The 23,298-nt window shown below is 32.7% G+C and overlaps 1 protein-coding gene across 8 annotated transcripts in view; it reads left to right on the forward strand.

Moving 5' to 3' along the window:
* LOC126762956 (protein alan shepard) overlaps nucleotides 1-23,298 on the forward strand; it is a 632,879-nt gene that overhangs the window by 592,846 nt on the left and 16,735 nt on the right. For 5 of the 8 annotated variants that reach the window (XM_050480058.1, XM_050480059.1, XM_050480055.1 and 2 more), the window contains 5 exons: nucleotides 10,082-10,320; nucleotides 11,287-11,345; nucleotides 12,272-12,396; nucleotides 21,791-21,932; nucleotides 21,993-22,363. In XM_050480058.1, the coding sequence (XP_050336015.1) occupies nucleotides 10,082-10,320; nucleotides 11,287-11,345; nucleotides 12,272-12,396; nucleotides 21,791-21,932; nucleotides 21,993-22,363 (936 nt within the window). The remainder of the gene's footprint in view (nucleotides 1-10,081; nucleotides 10,321-11,286; nucleotides 11,346-12,271; nucleotides 12,397-21,790; nucleotides 21,933-21,992; nucleotides 22,364-23,298) is intronic. The other 3 variants (XM_050480056.1, XM_050480061.1, XM_050480053.1) reach the window with 2 other exon arrangements.

The following is a 23,298-nucleotide window of genomic DNA, read 5'->3' on the forward strand; positions in this document are numbered from 1 at the left end:
ACATATGTTTCGTCGACGGTGGCAAAAAAGCGCCAATCACTGCTTTGAAGTGGTCTTACATTCATGCTTGTTGTCCGGTGCGAACCAACGTGGCAGCCATCTCACTAAGAGCTTTCTCATTCCTAATATTTCAGGCACAACATATGTGATTATAAAATGCCTGATTTCTCAACTAACTGGCAAACATTTGATAGGCGGTCTGCTAAGAGGAGAACCTGGACTTTTATCATATATTTCTGATCAAGAGATGGTTGATCAAGAAACGTTGAAACTCGTTGAACCAAACAATTTTTGAAAACCGAACAAAATGCTCCAAAAACAAAAATCGAGTCGACAACCAATATTGCTATTTTTTTCATTTTTTTTTTGCTGATCTTTTTGATCTACAAACAAAACCACAAGTCCGATTGTTTTGCAAAATTGGCGCCATAGGATGGTGAGTCGAAACAATTTATTAGCCAACTCTCGTTTGGTCAAAACTTATATGCCATGATATATATGCCTCCACAAATTAAATATTTTCCAATTTTTTAGCTCTCGCTGCTCCACTTTAGTGATGTTAAAAACAACAACAAACTTTGTATTTAAAAAACAAATATGAGATATTACAAAAAAAGAAGCACATTGTCCACTTTTTAAGCCTACATCCACACGTAGCTATAAAACTTGCTATAAAATACTAAGCTAAAGCGTTAATTTCACAGATAGCCATAAAATAGCGTGATCCACAAAAACAATAAGAACAACGGTGGCAGTACGATTTTTCGCCCGTGTTTATGATTTTCACGCAAATTGTTTAATTTACAGCCGCGTACTCGTTCTTTTCTAATATTTCTGCTTTTATAGACTTTATTTCCGTTCCAATTACAGAGCTGCATACATACTTACATATATACATATTTCAACCCAATGTTTATTATGACTTCATTCGCCCGTTATTATAAACAATCGAATGGCAAATTTTTAAGCAAAAACTAAATTTAATTGAAAGCAAAAGGCATATTAGAGACGGAATACTGCTAAGAGCAAAAAATATTAAGACTTTGTTCATAATTTCAAAATTCTTAATTTATTCTTCAAAATCTATGTCGTCCCCATCAAAGTAATCTCGTTTAGCTCCATTACATGTGTGCCAACGTTTTTTTCCAATCCTAAAAACATTTGTTCAAGTCAATTTCCGGAATAGCCTTCAATGCGCGTGGCGATTCACGTTTAGCGGCTTCAATTGACATAAGATGATTTCCCCGGGGCGACCGTTTGAGTTCAGTGAATAGCCAGAAATCACATGAAGCTAAATCAATCGAATACGAAAGTTGCGGCACGATTTTGGTTGAAGATTTGGCAAAACACTCACGAAGAATCAATGCAGTATGCGAGGGTGCATTATCGTGGGGCAATCAAGAGTTGTCGGCCTTAATTCCGCTCTTTTTACGAACAGCTTCGCACAAAAAACGCATAACACTTAAGTAGTATTCTTTGTTGACCGTTTGACCAGTCGGTAGGGATACAGAGTACACCACACCTCGATAATATAAGATAACTGTCAACATAACCTTCATTTTTGAGCAGCTTGGACGTGATATTTTCGTCTTCGGCTCACCTTTGTCACTATAATCGGCTGATTGATCGTCTGTTTCCGCGTCGTAAGTATAAATCCAAGCTTTATCGCCAGTAATAATACGTTCCATGACATCTTAGTGGTCAGAAAGCATTGTTTCACAAACGTTAATACCACACTGTTTTTCAAAAAAATTTAATGATTTTGGAACCAATCTTGCTTTCACCTTTTTTTAGGCCCAAATGATCTTTTAAAATGGTTTTCACTGATTCTTTCGATATTCCAATGATGCTAGTAAGACCTCTGACTACTAATCCTCGATTGTCAAGCACCAATTCCTTTATTTTATTGACGTGTTGATCATCAGTTGATGTTAATGGCCGTCCTGGACGTGGTTCGCCGTCAACGTGTTCTCGTCCCTCTTTGAAAAATTTGTACCGATCAAAAACACTTGATCGCGACAAACAATTATCACTGAAGGCCTTCTCCAAAATTCTGATGTCTCTGACAGTCATACCAACATAGAAAAAAAATATTTCGACTAACGAGTTTTCACGCGAAATTTAGATAAAAGGTCTTACTATTTTTTGCAGTTCACCTCGCCCGTTTTGCATTTGTATCCTTCTAGCCGATTTAGCTTGTGATATTTGTTAATATTCTTCTCATCCATTCAATCGATGTTGTATATGTAGATGTAATGTTATCCTTACTTGCAATGTTTATTTTTTTATGTATTTCCAGTTAATATACATATGTACAATTGATTAAATTCAAATTCATTTCTTCCTTTCGTCGACTGACTTTTACTTTGCGACTAATTAGCGCTGAATTTCTAAGTATTTTAAACACAAGTATTTAAACACACAAAGAGCCTTAAGGCTTATTAATGTCTCAAAATCTCTTTGCGCGTGGAAAGCGCTTTTTAGTCTAAGCTCTTGATTTCTGCGAATTCCGCTACGCCTCATTAGCCTTTCAATATTATTCAATTATTATTAATGTAGATACAATTTTCAAACAATATACAAAATAGATATACTTAATATAAAAGAAATATTATTGCCCCCGGTGATTTTTTTAAGCTGCAAAATGTTTTAACAGATCCCGAAGCCGAAAATGTGAATTTTGGTCGCTGATTTAATAAATTAAAAGTTTCTGGCTCACGTGAGATGAGAGAAGACCGTTGAAAACAAAACTGCCTATAAAACAAAAAAAAAAATTTTTTAGAATAAAAAAATACTGGAACAATTGAATTAATATTTTGGGTGCACCTTCATACATATTTTCAAAATATGGTACACAGTGAAACTTTTCAAAATAAAAATAAAATATTTGCGAGTTAAACACGATCTCCGATGACGCTAAAATCGCTAAACCAAAAATATTCTTTCTCTAGAGTAGCACAAAATGGTGGCATTTAAAAAGTTGAATTTTACCATATTTTTGGTTTTTTTTTAGCATTTTAAAATTGAACATTATATGGAGAACTACATACAGAACATGCAGGAAAAATAGTGGGAAAAATAGTGATATTCATCACATCATTTGTTTTTGAATAATTTCATATTAAGTGTGTCATTTAACGAGGATCTTGACAGGTTACTTAGCCTTCTCATCTTCTAAAAATTCTATTAATCAACCAAATGAAATCGATAATATTTATAGCACACGGAAAATGATGAGATGCCTGAACAGTAATTCTGAGAATGTCCAGCTTTTCAGAGAGTTGATACAGAATATATTCCAATGCTCTCGATATTCCTATTTAATAAAACTGGGTATTGGGTGGAAAAATATTAAACAAACAAACCGAGTTATTAAATTATGCTTGTTTGAGCATCACTTGGAAGCACGATGAACCAACTGATAGCTGCGGCCGCTTTCTACCTATTTTTTCAATTAACCAACCAAGCACTTGAGATCGAATAGCTTTCTATAAACATCCCTATGTAATTTTCAGAGCTTAAAGTTTTTAAAATCAATGAAAAAATAATTTTTATACTCAGTTTTGACTCTCTAAATTTTTGAGCTGTAAAGTTTTTGACAAGAGAACAAGGAAAAATTGAACAGGCCTATGAGACTTAAAAACTCGCTTTCTTTTTGTTTAATATTTTATTATTTTTTTGCAGAAAAGTACATACAGAAAGGGAGTTTAGTCTAATTAGCAGTTTTAGTGCTTTCACATCTGCCTCTTGTCGGGATTGGCGCGATTAGTAAAGCTGGTCTACACGAAGAGCAAAAATTATACAAACCATAATGCGACAAATACGAAAGCATAAGCAGTCAAAGGAAGCCGACTTAGATTTAATAAATTTAACAACAATAAAAACAAAAACACATGCATCTAGCGCTCGCGGGCAAAGTGCTAATACTTTCATAATTTCATAAGGAATGCGGTGTACATGAGCAAACGTTTACGCGCTCTTCGTGGCGCTCATTATTTGCGCCATTTTCGCCAGGCGGAACAGGCGGCACAGGCGACAGAATCACAACGATATGTCAATTTGATGCTTTTAAATGGATTATTATTCATTTACATTAACTACGCCACAGCGGCGCGCAAAGTTATGCCTACGCGAGACAAGAGCGTCACAAACACACACACACACATATGCACATGAACATGCTCTTGAATGTGTGAACTCATAATAAAATGCATAAATAAGAGCAGCAGAGCGACAACAATGGCCGCTAGGCAAAAATTCAAAACATGCCCACACACACAATGACTCCCCATGTAAGTGTAAGTAGATATATGTGTGCGTGAGTGTGTACTTCCATAAAAGTTTTAGTGTGGGTGGTGGTTGTGTGGCACAAAAACAAAATTGCCAGCATTAAATAGAGCCAACAGCGTGCGACAAGTGTGATGCACCAAATAGTAGTCAGGCTGCTGAATAATAATAAATAATGCGCCAACAAACACACGCATGCGTACATGCGCGCTGACAGTCGAAATGTCCTTTCTATGTGCCACCCCTTAAACCTCGCATACGCAGTTGTACCGAGTATGTTTATGTGTGTTTGTAAATTAAATTTATTTCGTACGTGTTGGTGATAAAGTTGCGAATTGTCGGCTGTAGCGTTTTCGTTGCCGCGCTTGCTACTTCCTGCATACAAATGTACATGCATTTATACATATACATATGTGTGCGCCTTTCTTTTGGGCACTGTAGCCTATAGAAATATTCACGCTACTAAGTGTGCTTACTTACCACTTTTCACACCGTCATATGTATGTCCTTGCGCGCAAGTTGCTGCATGCCACACTAACTTTACATGCCAATAATGGGACAAGTGCCCACTCGTTCGTCGCAACATCGAATAATGAATGCAAAAATTTATACGCGCCTATGAATTTGGTTCTATGTACTATGGTACCACGTAGGCAGGAACTCACATATGTATACATCCTTTAGTAAATTGAAATATATAGCAAAGTGCTGTATGAGGGCACTTGGATACATCTGCGCTTAGCTAACTACAAGTTGGATCTATGGTATGTTGCCTTTATTTTACTTTGGTCTTAAATTATACTTTCGCCTCGACAATATTAGTTAAGTCCATGGCTTCATGGCAGCAGCTTTTCCGTTTCGTAAGCTGAGACCAACGTTAAACACTTTCTTCACTTGGACTTTCGTATGCAGACGTGGTTTTCCGTAATTGAAGCGATAATGGTTGATGAGTTCTTTCTATCCGCATGACATATACAAGTAAATATAGCTATGGTAGATTTTCGTTATTAAATTAGTAACCTGTATACTATATATACATATATATATATATATCGCGGATCTCTCAAACAGCCTACCATCGCTTTCTCTTCACATTTTATACACCTTATCTTGTTTCTTTCCGCTCAAAACACAGAAATTACTCCCTCAATTTCGAGCAGCATTCAGCTGAACAATATGTTCGCAGATTATAGCGTTGCCTTAGATAATAATTCACGCCAAATTTCGTGAAAATATCTTGCCATAAAAATAGGTTTTAACAGATCAGTTTTTATGGTAACTGTATCCTATAGTCTTCTAACACTTTTATAGTCGAAAGACACTTCTATTCCAAGGTAAGTTTCTCTTCACCCTCAGCAAATATTTCCGTTTCCAATTGGTTGAGACTTTAACCGATCTTTTCCATGGTGGTTGATCGATGGTATTTATTGCGTTTTTGGCCTTAAATTCAGTCACAATCGTGGCTTAATGCGATGATGTATTATCATCGTGTAAAATCCATAATTGTTCTTCCTTACCATTATCGACGGATGTTCTTACACAAACGTCTCAATTCAGCCAAATAGTAATCACTATTGACCGCCTGCCCCTGCGGAACAAATTCAAGATGCACCAAAACAGGAATATCAAAAAAACAATGAACTTTATCTTGATTTTTGAGCGGTTTTGGCGTGGTTTTTCGGGGTTCGGCTCGTTTTTTTTCCTTTATTCCGATTATTTTTGACTTGTTTGCAATGTGAAACTCACAAACTTTTGTCCCATCAGCAATCCATGAATTTAGGATCGGAATTCGCATGATCAAGCATGTTCAAAGAACCCTGTCAAACGGACTCGCTAGAGCTGTAGAGTCCTCTTGTCATCTCTCTGACTATTGCCCGATGATTTTCAAACACCATATCCCTAATTTGTTTAATATTTTCATCAATTGAAGAGGTAGAAGGTCGTCCAGAACGAGGCATGTCTTCAACGATCTCTCGACCGTCTTTGTACCACTCGTAGGCTTGTGATTTTGATAAAACTGAATCACCGAAGGCCTTTTCCAATATTCACAGTGATTCCACACACGAAATCTGGTTAGAAATACAAAATTTTATTAATAATTTTAAATAAAGCTAAGTTTATAATTTCGATTTTTATTGCTTATAAGAATGTGGCAACACTGCCATAAGCAACCAGACACTATTTAGCTACGGGTCTTAAAGTTACTAAGGCTTTTACTGAAGTTGAGGTTTTGACGGCAAGGACGCAAGTTGAAGCGTGTTTTATAATATTTTATTTGAAGTTTTCGTTTGGCAATACCACAAAAGAATATAAAATACTTTTTACATAACTGAACTTAATGTAAATTTTCAAAATTATTGCTCGATAGTGTAAACCCAAAGTACATAAAGGGAGATTTGCTGAAGAAAGGCTTTATATTTGTATAATAAATAATTAGTAAATTTTGGTTAAGAGAAAAATAAATTCTCAAAATTAACTTATGTTAATAATAATTTATATCTTACAAAAAAATTGCGGTAAATATAGAAAATAACTGTGGACTATATAAAAATTTCATAGCTACATGCTTCTGAACAATAGAATTTCCTTACAGGCAGCTATCTGAAAAAAACAACATATACATTTTTTTATATAGAGAAAATTATCAATTCATTGTTATTGTTGTTATTGTTCATTCATTTGATCGCATTCCATGTTGTTCGCATTCTTCATGCCAATGAACTTCTCTGATAATGAAATTATATCACTGATGGCGACTGACTTAGTTTTATGTGACGCCAGCAAACAAGCACGCAAACACCCATACAAATGTACGTGTTTGCGCACACACACATGTATACATATATATTGATAGTATAGCAGATATCATACTGGATTTGCTTATATGTAGTGTGTGCGAATAAAATAGCACACGCGCATCAACTTTGCGCAACAAAAACATTCTAAGCAATGACAAGTGCAAAAATGTCTTGAAGAAAGCTGAAATGTTTACGTGCTCACATAGAATGTATTTATGTTGAACTATACCCAGCATGCAAAAATGTAAAGCGAATTAAAAAGTACTTGGAGCACAACATAATCCAAAACTAATTGACCTTGTGGTGCTCTAAAGTCCGACTATATAATCCAGCTCTGCGTGTTGTTGGGAGTACTTCATAGAGTGGCTATTGATATTTATTTTCTTACTAGTTTGAAATCACTGCTCCTTGTTGTATTTTGGAAATCAGTTTCAAAACTGTTTTTAGTTGTAGAAATAGGTTAGTATATAGACACGAGTTGGACCACTGTGGCATCACGATAAAGTATTTTTTGGACTACTCTAAAAATTCTGGAACCAAATAAAAGATCAAATTTTTTATTCCTGCGAAAGAACATTCGATGCCACTATGTATGGAACTCGATTTCTTTTGCATGGTCACCACGGGCACGCTAGCAGAAGTCCAGACGCTGAACCCAATTTCCGACGGTTTTCAAGCATAAATCGGCCGATACTGCTGCACATTCACGTTCTATATTCATACAAAGTTCATCAATCCTCCCTGGCCTGTTGGCATAGACCGCAGAATTGACCTAGCTCCACAGAAAATAGTCTAACGTCGTCAAATCGCACGACCGAGGCGACCTATTAACTGGGCTATTTCGTGAGACAACACGTTCACCAAATTTAGTTTTTAATAAATCGATTGTGACATTAGCTGTGTGGCTTGTGGCGCCATCCTGTTGGAACCACATATTGTCCAAGTCAATATCATCCAATTTGGGCCAAAAATATTATCATATTATCATTGAGCGATAGTGATTCCCATTCACAGTAACGTGGCGATCTTGATCATCACGGCAGAAGTACAGCCCAATTATGCCGCCGGCCAATCCAAACCGTAGTTTTTTCGAAATGCAATGGTGACTCACGGACGAAGCCATTCAGCCAGAAATGAGCCTCATCGCTGAAGATGATTTTTTGATGAAAATTCGGATCATTTTCAACTTGTTGCTCAGCCCAATTCACGATCATACGACGATTCTGGAGGTCAAGCCACTTCAGTTCTTGCGTCGATTTGATCTTGTAATAATGTTGGCCAAGATCTTTTCGCAAAATTCGCCATAATCACGTCACAGAGGTGTTCAACACTTGAGAACGACGTGTGAGCGACTGATTTAGGTCTTCCTCAATTGATGTACCTATCGGCCTACTTTTCTAGCGTCCCTATTGAAAACCCTTTTAGTTGCCATTCAAACTGACAGACCCATATAGCGTTCTTGTTTGGAGAACTTTTTTATTTAACAAGATATCATGACAAAATTTGGAATAGATTATTATTCAAGAGAGCAGTATAATCCTCGAAAAAATTGTTCGTGTCAGACGTATGTATGTATATAGCATATAGCTGCCATACAAACTAATTGATCATAATCAAGTTCTTTTGTGAAGCAGGCAGGTATTCCAACATGATGAAGTGTTTAAACTATCATTATGGCATGAATGTAATCTTATTTTACGGTACTCAATAATATAATAATTTCTACATATTCGTAGATAAGTTTTTATATTTAGTCGCAAGTTTTATATTAGATAAAGTACAAGTAATCTTTCGAGGATTTGCTGCCGTTGATCATACAGTACATTTTTTATATGAGCCTATATCTATTCGTTTGTAATTTTTTCGGGAAACTGAATATTCATTCATAATATGTGTACTTTTCAAAGTTTCAAAACCTCAACTCATCGCAATTAGACTTGCGAGTTAGTGCGTGGGAAATTATTAAAGAGAGAGCGCCACAAGTATACTTCAATCGGCAAATCAGAGTAAATATTGTACAATAGCTAAGTCTATAATTAAATACCCAATTTGTGTTCAGTTATTAATCAGGTATCTCACAAAATGAGCTACGTAATTCTATTGTTACTCCGTATTTTTCTCATAGTGAGCTGTTTTCTCGCACGTTATTACATAAGCAGCGGAAGTCAATTAAATGTGAGTGTAATGAAAATTGAAGAAAACACCTTCATTAGTTTTATCTCAAAAAATAAATAAATACAAACAAGGTAATTAATAAAAATTTCATTCACAAAGTTCACAAGCAAAATTTGTGCACTGTACATCATTTAAGTGAGATCGTGATATATTATAATAGCAGTTCGGAAGTAATTATCTGGTACTGAAAACTAATTTGAGTAATTTCATTTTATAATATATATATTTTTAGAATTTCAGTTTCATTATTTTATTTATTTCGCGGAAGTATGTACATTAGTGTGATTCAAAAAAAAAATTTTTTTCTTTCATTTCATACTTGGAAAAATAGTTTCTTAGACACTTCTAAGAAAGCCTCTCCAAACATGAGTTTTTAATTGTAACGGGAAGGTCCTCCTACACACAGTTTTCTATTTTTTCTTATTATCAGATTGAGAAATTTATATCTCGCTTCCAACTACTTGAAAAAATATCTTGTTCCTTGGATTTTGTAGGAAATTGAATGCTCTACAAAAAAGGTCTATTATGATTTTTTTGTAAACCCAACCGTTTAAAAGATATTAACGGTTGAAGTTTGATTATTTTTGGGAACATTTTTTATTTCTTATGAATTTCATAACTCAATGAAAAAAAATTATTATGAATATACGATTTGTGTAAAATTTCAACTCGCACAAATGATATTCAAAAATTGTATTTATTTTCTACCACAAACATTGTCTAATAATTTTTACAAATTTCTTAAATTTTTTATAACTTACTACATTTTATACCAATTTAATTGCTTTTACTTATTCTTCCACACTTTTCCTTTTTTTCAGTACGGTCAGCGTGTACCAACTGCAGCATCGCCAAGTAATACGAACTCGAGCAGCTCATCAAACACCGGCTCACAGAGCGGAACTTTAAGTACTAGTCTGAGTAATACCAATACAAATACAACAATGGGTCCTAGTAACGGTACACAGCAACAAGGTGAACAATTGTCAAAAACAAATTTGTATATTAGAGGATTGCAACAAGGCACAACCGATAAGGATTTAGTATCTATGTGTGCACAGTAAGTATCCAATGATCAATTTAAGTGGATTTTTTTTTTATTTTTATTCGCATAAAAGTTAGATTACTAATTAAGAAAATTTAAGTTGGCAGTTGAATTTTATATGGTTTGATATTTTGCTGGAAATTTGAGCATTTAAACCCCTAATTTCCAATAACAATTTCCATTGGCAATAAATTGCTCTAAAAATCCACATGCAACCCTGTGAAGCAGTAATACGTGTTATGCTGCATTCTTCCCTTCTTATATTCTTGCACAAAGTCAGATATTAGTTAAATTTCGATATTATAGACCGGAAAGTTTCAATACCATCCGATCAAATTATACCCGTATTGGCAAAAAACTACATTTTCATGATGTCTTTAATAAATATATGGAATTCAGGTATTTTAGTACAAGTACATTTAGCATTGGAACGCTTCATAGCCTAAACATTAATCAAAATGATTTGAGCCAAGTAACAAGAAATCTTGAGGTTCTCATCTATTACTCTGATGTCAATGGGAAGATTTCCACGCACTGTTTCATTTTTCGATGCTATCGTCATTATCAGTGGTGGATCTATGGTCCGCATGTGGTAGGATTTTGATGATTTCACGACCTCCACTAAATGCTTTGCGGCACTCAAATCACAAGTATTTGAGTTCGTGATAAATTAGTAGCCATGTTTTTGAGAGTCTCTGAGAGGGTAGCGGCTGAGCTAATCTTCGAAATCACCATTTTTAAGAGGACCTCAACAAATAATGTTGGTTCTATAAAAAAAAAAATAAAACTAGATTTACAATCCCAAACTTGCTAACTAAAGCCAAAAAGAATCAGTTGTTTAGAAAATCCACGACTAACCCATAAAACATAATGTAATTACTAATAGCTCCTAGTCAAAAATTTTCTATTATAATGTGCATAAAAAATTATAAATTTTAGAATTATTTTCACTAAAAATTAAATGTAATATTTTCATTTCAGATATGGAACGATTATTTCAACCAAGGCTATTTTAGATAAAACAACAAACAAATGTAAAGGTATTTTTTTTCTTCACCATTTCTCATCTTTATTATTTATGTGTGTTTTTGTTGTAAGAATCCGAAAATTTGTTAAGCTCTAAAACGAAATACAAATCGAAAATTAATTAAGTTAATTAGTGACAGTTCAAAATAGTATTAAATTTTATTTAAATAGTGCAATGTATGCAAATAAATGTTAATAAAAAAATTATTACAAAAAATATTCTACAAAATTAAATTAATTAACTAAAAAGAAAAATATATTAGAAAAAAATATTTGTTAAAATTAATTTAAATAAATAAAATTTGAATAATAAAGAAAAAATATTTGTAAAGACTTGTAATTAAATGGCTGATGAAAAAATATTAATTTTTATGGAAAGGATACATAAAGTTTGGAGATCTACATATAAATATAAAATTGTTGTTTTTTTAGATAAAAAATTCATTTTTTATATAATTATTATATAAATAATAATGAAATTTACAAATAATGCATAATATCTTCGAATAAACAGCATGCTCCATATATATGTAACTGTTTCGAATTTCGTATTTTGTTATAGGCTTATTTATTCGATTTTCAACCAGATCACTCAAATTTATAGTACCACTATCGAATTATAATAAACAATGCTAATCTCTTGTGTTTTTTTGTTTTTCTTTTATCTCAATGAAAATTTTGTTTTTGTTTTCCTTTGTTTCAAAATAAAAAACCTAAAATTTTTCCACATTTTTTTTTTTTTACTTTTGGTTCGATTCCACATAAATGCTTTCTACCCACTCATAACTGTTTGAAAATAAATTTTATACTCATTAAACATAAAATGCACACTTTTTCGAAACGGGAACTTTCTTTGTTTGAATCGCAATAAACATTATGCAAAAATAAACACGCTTATCTCACGTGCCGAAAACAAAAACAAAATATTCTTTCGTTTCAGGTTATGGCTTTGTCGACTTCGAGTTGCCAGCATATGCCGAGGGTGCCGTCAAGGGTCTACAAGCTAAGGGCGTTCAAGCTCAGATGGCCAAAGTGGGTATCTGGGTGCTTCATAGGCCGGCCATTGTACGTTTGTTTGCATGCAAGTAATACTCACCCCCCACCCCCACTTCTATATAGTTGGTCTTTATATTTTTTTTTCTATTTTACATAAACTTATATTTCCTTCTTTTGGTTTTGTTATTGATATATTTTTTTTTGGTTCGATATTCTCACGATATTTTAAATGATAAAAAACAGCAATAAGTCTTATTTTTTTTGGAAAAGTTGTTAATTTATAAATCTAATTTTTGGGTATTTTTTTAATTATTTTCATCTGTTCTGTGAAGTGTTTTTAGTACTTTGAATTATATGATTCAAGTAATCCCGCAGTGCCTTATCGTTTAAGATAACTAACACATATGAGTTCTAGACGTTCGAACCTAAATTTGCTGCTGTGAAGCTGATTTTCCACTTTTAATTGTTCTCAGCTAAAGTCAAAGTCAGTAATAATTTATTTAAACTACTACAAAATTAGTACATTTTGGACCAGTTCCTAGAAGAGCGTTTGTTCTCCATTAAATAAGCATCAACAAATTTAAAATTGACTGAAAACATACATTTTCAACAAAACTTAGACTACTGTGCAACTAGTCCACTTTGGACCAATATCAAAATTTTTGAAACTATCAAATTTTTCTATTCCACAAAATGTAGAATACAGCATAATTAATCCATTTTGTAATATAGTAAGGACCAGTAAGGCACTTACATATGTATGTATAACGGTTCCCACGACATTCGGGTCTACGTCACCTGAACGAACCAGTGAATCTGGACCACTCTCCACTATTATTTGGAGACTTTTTTACCTCAACAAGGCACTCATATCGCGACAAAAAATATTATTTCAGCAGTATGCTATTTAAAAAAAAAATTTTAAATCATAAAAACAACAATAATTATTCATATAATTTTATGATTTAATGCTTAAAAGGTATTACTGCCTTCCAAAAGTTTCAAATTCTTTGTATAACTAATTAAATGCTCCATAAAAACCCCAAATGCATTCAACTTATGTCCGCCACTCCCCACAAACATAAGTCCGACGTTATATTAACGTCCATATAAGGACTATTCCGTTCATTGCTCTAATTATCGCCTTCAGTGCCAACAACAAATAAGCCAGCAAACACATTTATAGATTGACTACATTGTATCGCGGAGCGTTTCACACAAAGCCACTTAATTGCTTCGGGAAATACTCATACACATATATACCCACACATATAAAAATATGAACAAAAGCGAGCACCACATCCTGTTGGTCGCCTGTGAGCTTTCTTCAAGCAACAACAGCGCACACACTCGTACGCGCATTACGAGTAATGAGTAATGAGTTCAAAGAACTGCCACCCCAAAAATTGGCGCTCGCATTGATTGTCGCGGCGTTCCTTGGCGTTATGCTCGCTTCAGCGTCTTTAATTTTAATAGCGTTTTTATGCGCCCACAAGATGGATCATAAAAGGAAAATGGCTTTATTCGCTGTTGCATTGCAGCACTCCCTCCTGCAAATGTGTTTATGTGTGTGTGTGTAAGGTCTTCTCCACATTGTTGCAATGCATCGATGTGCATACGTTAGTAACTTAGCCAATTGCCATGGTAGTTGCTAGACGGCATTATAATTACATTTCCAGCAAATTTTATATGAAACGAAGCATGTCCACCTGCATTGTTCCCTAATTCGTTGGAAAGAAAACGGTGAAATTATATTGAATTCAGAAAACAAGCCAGGACACTAATAGCCAGCTGTCCGAAAATAAATGCACTACATTAAAGGTACTGTAAAGGTATGAATTCTTGGAAGTCTGCGAACATTTTTAATCACTTTCAATGTAAAACTTTAATTTTTTACGAAGAAATTCTACAAAGCATAGCTCTTCACGCATATTGACGTGCTCAAGCGAGGTAACTTATGCTAAATTCGTACATGTTTGTAGCAAATACAAATACATTAGATAGTGCTGCCATATACTTCCATTTCAAATTATAAAATGAGTTTCAATTCAACTTTTGTTTTTAATATCTTCGACTATTTTTAATTACTTTCTTTCTTAATTCTTAGTTCATATTTGTAGTGCTCCCAAAATCCCATAACCTTAAATATTAGCTATAGAAACCAAAAACATACTTGAAACAAATGTAGTTGAATCATTAGTGAAATTTTCAAATAGACATTATTGGTACATGTATATTATACTTGTATGTATGTTACTCTATTTTCATTTATTTTACTTTTTTGTATAAATAGTTCTCATTTTTTCGGTTATAACTGTTGATTAGCGTAAATTTTATATATACCTATATACTCGTACTTAAATAGCATATCATTGATATGGCAATTATACAAGTATTCGAACTTATGAATGTATGTAGCTGTAGTTTGAGTAAGCTTTGGAAGGTTCAATATCATAGTAGAGTGACAGAGAGAAGCAGAGAGAGGCAGAATTTTTTGAAATGTTTATAATGCGCGATAAAAACATAAAATCATAGTAAATAGACAGGTTATAATTAATACAACTAATAATAATTTATTTAATGATTTCATCACAAATACATGATGAGCTTTTACAAAAACTTTTATTAGCTTTGTACAAAATAATGTATTTCAAATAATAAGCTTTCATTACAAATAAATTTTAAGCTTTCACAAAAGCTTTCTTTGTCATGTTCGCAATAAGATTTCACCAAAGCTTTCATTTTCTTTTCAATTCCTTGAACGAAATATATTTCAAGCGATTGATTGTAATTTTTTAAATTATTCTATAAGAAATAATTTGAAAGCATTCACAAAGCTTTCTTACATTAGTACGGAATAATATTCTTAAAAAAACAGTTGATTTTATTAATTCCATTACAAATCCATTTTTAGCTTTCACCAAAATTTTCAATACCTTTGAACGGAATATATTTAATAATTTCGTAATAACTAAAGTGAAAGCTTTCACAAAAACTGACATTTACTTTCTATTGAATAATATACTTTAAAGAGTAAACTGCCATTTATAATGATTTTAAGTAGTAAATTAGAAGCTTTCACAAAAGTTTTCTTTTTCATGTATATGATAAGCTTTCCTCAAAGCTTTCATTTCCTTTGAACGAAATATTATATTTTAAGCGTTAAATCTTCATTTTTATTAATTCTAAAAGAAATAAATTGAAAGCTTTCACAGAACGCTTTCTGAATTTTCGCGAACGTAATAATATGCTTTAAAGAAAAACAGTTGATTTTATTAATGCCATTATAAATATATTATTAGCTTTCACAAAAGCTTTCATTATTTTATAACGGAAAGCATATCACATGTCGAAGTTAAAGTTTTCAAAGCCCGTATCTATTATATAATCTCTGTTTAAATCATATACTCGTATTATGTGTGCTTATCAGTTAATAGTGTATAAAACTTATACAAAGCTACAAAGTTTTAATAATATTTCGAAAATTCTTAGACTACGGCGGTTTTTAAATTCTCAGCTTTCTTGTTGAATAAAGTCCACTAATTTGGTTATCGTTACAAATTGTTACAAATATAGCTAAAAGTAACTGTTTATTGATTGAGAAAGCTTTCATATTCTCTCAATATCATATTTACTCAAAATCACAATGCTTTCATATTCTATCAATTATTCTCAAAGCTTCTAAAAAATTTGTGTATAATTTTCATTATACCCTCTGGTATAAAATTCCGAAATTTTGTGTCTACATATTGTAACTGATACTACTGCTAATCTAACACTCTTTCTTTCTCTCTCAATATCTCAATTTCGTATTTGATCTTCCGAAGCAAGTCTTACTCTTTCATTATTATTATTATAAAAAGTTGTATACAAAATATAAAATTGAAGTATTTACTTTCTCCAATGATTCCTTTAGCAGTAAAGAAACAAAACTAATTTAGAAATTTGTGCTCCGGAACGTAGGTAACTGAGTACCATTACTTATTGAAACCGAAAACGAACCAACTAGTGTTTGAATTACATAAGTATATAAGTACTTAGTAAGTTAATTCTTTATGTATTTTTATTAACAGTTTTAGCGTAAATTTCAAGCAAATAATCAGTTCAAAACTAGTATTTATTATAAATGTAAATTTAGTAAAACAATTGACTTTGAAGAGAGCGTATTTAGTAAATTATGAGTAGTTGTTTTAGGAATTATTCTAAATAGAATTTTCAGTTATTCATCATACATAACACACGACATTAAATTGAGCATGATAGGGCAATAATCACACAGAGTTGTATTTGTGAGGCCGGTCATTATACGAGTATTTGCCAGTAATTCTCAACTGGTCTATATTGAAACAAAAAATTTAATAAGAGCGAATATTATATCTATAGATGCATATATTTTTGCATAATTTCCAAATTAGATTCACAATTGATAAATAAAAGAGCTTATTTTTTAAATCTAACTGGAATTCGAGTTTCGAGTTGATGTGCGTTACAAACATTCGACTTTCAAATGAACTTCTCTTCATCCATAATTTAAGGCAAACTTATTATAAATCATTATTTTAAGTTAGGGAAAGGCTTATTGTTGTTTTTATTGCTATATAAATTCGAAATATTTTAATATTTATTTCAAATATCTACAAAGCCAAGTGTATAAATAAACTTCCTAAACTATTGTAAAAAAGACAAAAGTATTGAAGCGGGGAATCATACATCATCTTTCACATACAATCACAATAACATTTACCTTAAAATTATGACAAAAAACATAAAATTGGCGCAACGGAACATATCGGAACGTAGTTATCTCTACACAACCAAAATACTTCCTATATAAAGAAACCATTTACACATTCATCTCTTTTTTGTATAGAATTAAATAGAGTTTACATAGTTAGTTCTAATTTTGATGAGTACCTAAATATTCTGCAAAAAAAAAACAAATTAGTAACGTTCTAATGATTTTCTTAATTGTGACTAATACTGGAATGTTAAGATTTGAACCATTAGCTATATAAATTATGTAGTCGAAAGCGTTCTTAATTATGTATTATATACAAGTAATACATAATTAAATTTAAATTTGTAAAGTGTAAAACTTCATAAACGTAATACATAATAATTAAAAAAAAAACATATTTAAATGGAGAGAATCATATACAAGCGATTATAGAGAACCAAAATCGCAAAGCTAATTTTCTTTTCAGCACATTCGAGAGCAGTTTACATTACTATTCGATGCTAGATTATGTTCTAACCTTAGCTTTAACGAGTGCTTCTATTTGTTTTCAAGTCAGCAGTCCCAAAAAAATAGACCTATGTATATAAAATAATATACAAAATATTTCTCTAATTTTCTAAAGTGAAGATCTAGTTTAATAGAGATATAGTTAGATCTAGATATAATTTTCTGAGAACCAAGCTTCTTTCTCAGTTCTATTGCGGTTATATCAGGGAGAACTGAGCTGTTTTCTTCTTTAAAAAATTCTCTCAGTAGAATACATAATTTAACACTTTTTTTATTTCCAAAGAAAACTCAGAATAGAAGAAATATTTTTTTAAATAATCGTCATTTTTAGAAAAGAATAATACCGAATTCAAGAAATAATTTTCTAAACTTCAAACAGTATTTTTTTTAATTCAAAAGACATAATGTTCTAACTCCGAAGTAGTCATTTTTAATACTAGAGGAGACTACAGAATTGAAGATGTAATCTTCTAAATCGAAAATAGTCACCTCTAACCTAAGAAGAAACTACGGAATTGAATTAATCTTTTAACTTTAAAAAAGTAATATTTCATTTCAGCGGAGACTACAGAATTAAAGAAATAATATTCTAACTCTCAAATAGACATTTCTTAACTTGGAAAAACCACAGAACAGAAGCAAAAGTCTACCAAATCTCAAATATTAATTTTTCATCTTAGAACACCAGATCATTAAGGAAAGAAAATACCAGAAATGATTTTCTATCTCTCAATGAGATGAGATGATGATAACTCTCAATAATGATAGATGAGATTACAGAACAGAGAAAAAGGCCATTCCAAAATAGCAATTTTTATTTTGAGAAGAGACTAGTTATAGTACCGAAATAGAAGAGTAAATCTCCTAACTCAAATAGTCACTTTTGATCTCAGATTAGACTATAGAATAGAAAAAATAAATTGACACAGTGCTGAAAACTGTTCGGTATAGGTATAGAGCTAAAATTAAAAGAGAGTAGGAGAGTGCTGCTGTTAATGAAGTCACTATATAACTCTCCACAAACCACTTGAATCTTTCGACTACCTATTTATGATTTAACATTCAACAAAAAAATTATAATTATTATATAATGTAATTAACATTTAATGTATAGTTTCTAGTACTAAGTTGTACAAATTGAACTTTTTTCTTAAACCATTAAATCAACCATACTAGAGCATTTTTTTTAACAATTTGGACTACATATGTAGTAATAAAATTTAAGTGAAAAATATTTAACTTTTAGTAATTGCGTAAATAACCCCTTTTTGTCATTAGAATATATTTTTCCGATTAGTCCAGAGAATAAAACTTCATTTCAAATAGTAAAAGCTACTACTGCGCCGGCCTTATAAACCCAAGAACTTTTGAAATTTATGAAAAGTATTATATACATCTTTATATACATATTTACGTATATCAATTCATATTATATTTGTCACTAAAACTACTAAGCAACTAAGGTTATAAATGAAATATTTTAAGCTTATGGGTTTTCTTTAGAAAATACAATATAAAAAGACTTTGGAAAGAAAATCATTTCTGAAAGCCATATATTAATCCAGGTCCTTCTCGATCTTTCCTCCCCTTCTGCTTCAACCGGCGGCTACTGCACCGAATACTTTCAGAGCTGGAGTATTTTCGTCTATTCGGACGACATGACCTAGCCAGCATAGCCGCTGTCTCTTAATTCGCTGTCATTTATGATATATGTACATATGTACATATTGTTCATGTATAGATAATGCTAGAGTATAGCAAGTATCAAGCTTATTGATGCTTCACAGTTCTCAATGTATGGCAAATACAGTTTGATATATCTCTTAGTGTCAGCAATAAGAATTAAAATAATAATATTAACTTAAAAGAGAATGATGAAACGCTGTAACATTACCTTTGGAAATGTCCAGCCTTCAGCCGGTTAAGGCGGTATATCTTTCAAGACACCCAATGTTCCAACTTAAAAGACACTGAAAAAGATCTAATATTTTACTAAAGCCATTGAGCAACAGAATAAGTCTAAATTGGTTACCACTTGGGAACACAATAGCCCTAATGATGGCTTAAACGCGGCCGCCGGCATTCTGGCGCTCTGCATCTTCTTTACAACACACCTATAAAATTAAAAGAAAAACTTTGTCATACTATCCAAAACTCAAGGGATATGCTGCTCTACCTTAAATTAACTGTTTCGCATTTCACCAATTGTGTATTTAGCAATAGCACAACAAAAGAAGAAACCATAAGCTTTTATAATATTAATATTATGTTACTAACACTGATTAAGTTTCTGTAAGGACATATGAAAAGTGTGTGTGTGTGAGGGTTCGTAAGAATTAAAATTTTGAAATTTTTTATATGAGGAAATGTATCCTAAGCCTAAAAAACTGACTTCATACATATTACAACCTCTCCGAAAGTATGCAGCGTAAGGTCAGAAGGTCAGTAATTCTTCTTAGGATACTCATCAGATACAGTATTACCTTCCATTTTATATTATAAATAAATTTAACTGCCATACCTAATCTCAAACTATGTTAGAAATTCGTAACTTTTTAGATTTTGATTAACTCGATTAGGTAAGGTTAAATGGGTGATCACCGATCGCACGTGGACTGCTATATGTAGTTCTTTGTGAAGCCATAGAAGAGAAGAACTCCTGTGTTCGAACCTATAAATTAGCAAAACGCTTAGTAGTCATTACAAATTTTCACAAGCGTTTAATTTATATTTCCGCCATTTCGCTGGGATGTCCAAAGGTGTGCGCTCCTAAAGTTTAAGTGTTGACCTCTCAACTGCGGGAGAGTTAAGAAGAAAGTGTTGAGCTGTTTCCATCTCATCTTCTTCCAAACAGCTTCTGCAGATGACGTCTGGTAAGATTTCCAACCTTACAGCATGGACACCAAGGCAATGGCCTTTTAAAAGTCCCACAACCAGCGGAACACTAGCCTTACTGAGGACAAAGAGATCACAAGATCTCTTGCGATTGATTGTCATTTCTCTGAACGAGGCTGAAATCGGAGCAGTGGAGCAGTTGATCTGCTGCTACCTTAATGGCTGCAACCTCGACTTGGAAGACACTAAAATGGTCAGGAAGTCTAAAGCTGCAGTTGATAGAGAGCTCGTGACAGTAAAACCTTCCAGCAACCTTCCACACCAAGCTTTGACCCATCCGTAAAATCCTCACTGCCCCTCTCCTCCAAAGGCTTCTTCCCACCCACAACTCCCTCGTCGGTATATGGGCAGAGAAGAACTATGGCGAATATATTGGAGAAGAAAATAGCACATGCTTAAATATTTTTGTTATTATAATGATATCTGGACTGTATGTGCCATAAATGAACAAAACTATTAAATGAAATTATTTATTTTTTTCTAAATTAATTTAATTAAAAACAAAAAGGCTTTATGTGTGTAAAAATATTAAGGATTTACTGAAGAAACACACACACACTTTTCATATGAAATATGTAAAATACATATATAATTAATAAATAGAATACTCTCTAAGCATATGAATAGGTTTATAAGTAATATCATTTACGTACACTAACAAAATGAAGTAACATTGAAGAACAGCACAACACAGTCATAATTAACACACATACACATACATAAGCATATACATACATACAAACGTACATATAACTAGGTATACAAATTCACATATACACATACATACATACTTACATTTACACGCTTTTCCAAAAATATCAGCCCAACAATGAAATTTAACTAACCAATCACTGTTCTATTTCCAAATATTTCTTCATCTAATGCTCGTGTAATGCAACGTTTACGAAAACTGCGGCGTTCTCAAATAATAACAACTACAAAAATCCACAACAACAACAACACAAAAATGCACCAAAACACTACACTTTTTATAATGAAACAACAACAACAACACTCAACTAATATATGCCATTATCAACATGAAAAAATATAACCACACTTGCAATATACAAACACAAATACATTGCGCTCGATATGCTTTGTACGTTTTACTTTTCTATGGCACTGTAAATGCAACAAAAATAAAAAAAAAAATAAAAATATAAAAAAATATGAAAAAAATCAAACAAATTCGACGAAATATTCGTTTACTCATCACATTTTAACAATTATATATATGACCACGCCCACAAATACACACGCACATACAACACACCTGTCAACACGCGATTATACCGTGTATGATGGCAATTCACGAAACAGCAACAAGAACAGGATCCAACAAATTTGTACATTGCAAATTTGCCACCACATTTCAAAGAGACGGACTTGGAGAATATGCTCTCGAAATATGGGCAAGTTGTGTCGACTCGCATATTGCGCGATCAGCAGATGAACTCAAAAGGTAAACTCACTTGACATTGCAAACAACAAACTTCATATGATCTCTTATGATATTCTTAAGGTGTTGGCTTTGCACGCATGGAGAGTCGCGAGAAGTGTGAGCAAATCATACAGATATTCAATGGTAATACAATACAGGGTGCCAAAGATCCACTTTTGGTTAAATTCGCCGATGGTGGTCCAAAAAAGAAGAATCTCTATAAGAATCCTGATCCAAATGCGCGAACGTGGCGTGATCCCACCGAAGGGATGCCGGTCGCCTATGATCCGACTATGCAACAGAATGGTGTTAGTGTTAATGTTGGCACACCAATTGGCGTGCCGTATTCACGTTTTAGTGCACCACCGGTTAGCAGTTACCCAATGACGACTGGATCGCAATGGATACCCGGTTATATGATGACACAGCAAATACCGCAAGTTGAGGATCAAGTAAGTGAAATGCAACAAAATTGATATTTCATCGAAGTATTCAGTATAAGATTTTAACACTTCTTTGACCACGATGGAATTACTAAGTTTATGTAATATTTCAAATGTATACATAAGTATTTAGAAAATATATGATAGGTTCGTGTTTTCAAAAAAGTTTCATTTAAAACTCAAAGAAACTAGTAATTCATTCTCAAGCCTGGTAGGACGTTATAACAGAGAACCTAGAAAAGCTTATCCAGGAAACGCACGGATACAAAAAGGTTTTGGCCGTGGTCTAGGAACGCAGGGATAACCAGCAAACAACAAACAAACATCTATTCAATTTAAAACATAATAATGACGTAATATGTTCTCTAAGACATGCTATCTGATAGAGATTCAGATAATGCTTCTCTCCCTCAGCTCTTTCCTTTCACTTGAGTGAATCTAATAGCGTATTTTTGTTATTTTTCGAGTGAACCTTGAGATCTTCGTTCAAAATGTCGGTTTGAACGTTTATGAAGCTGTTAATTTTCGTTTTCTGTATGATATGGGGTGCCTTTTAATTAGTTTAGGTTCTCAGCACCTTTGACAAGCATCTTTACTCGACGTCGCCTTTGCAAAGGATTCAGGTCTTTTCATTAAATCAATTCATAAGATATGTTGAAATCCTCTGCTATCTCTCTGATACCATCACTACCATCGTTAAGTAATATTTCTTTAACCTTTCCAATGTTATCGTTTTTATCAGAGTTATCAGTGGTGGATGCACTACTCGTATAATGCAAGTTTTCGATGGCTTTATGAACTTCACTGAAATATTGCTGTTCATGATAAAGTCGCTGTTTCATAACGCTTCTTCAACAGTTGGAAACACAAAATTTCAAGCAAACTTGTTGCTCAGTTTTTTCGATGATAAAAACTTTCGAGTTGTAATCAAACACCTACCAAAT

This window comes from Bactrocera neohumeralis, chromosome 6, assembly GCF_024586455.1.
Source record: "Bactrocera neohumeralis isolate Rockhampton chromosome 6, APGP_CSIRO_Bneo_wtdbg2-racon-allhic-juicebox.fasta_v2, whole genome shotgun sequence".
NCBI lineage: Eukaryota > Metazoa > Arthropoda > Insecta > Diptera > Tephritidae > Bactrocera > Bactrocera neohumeralis.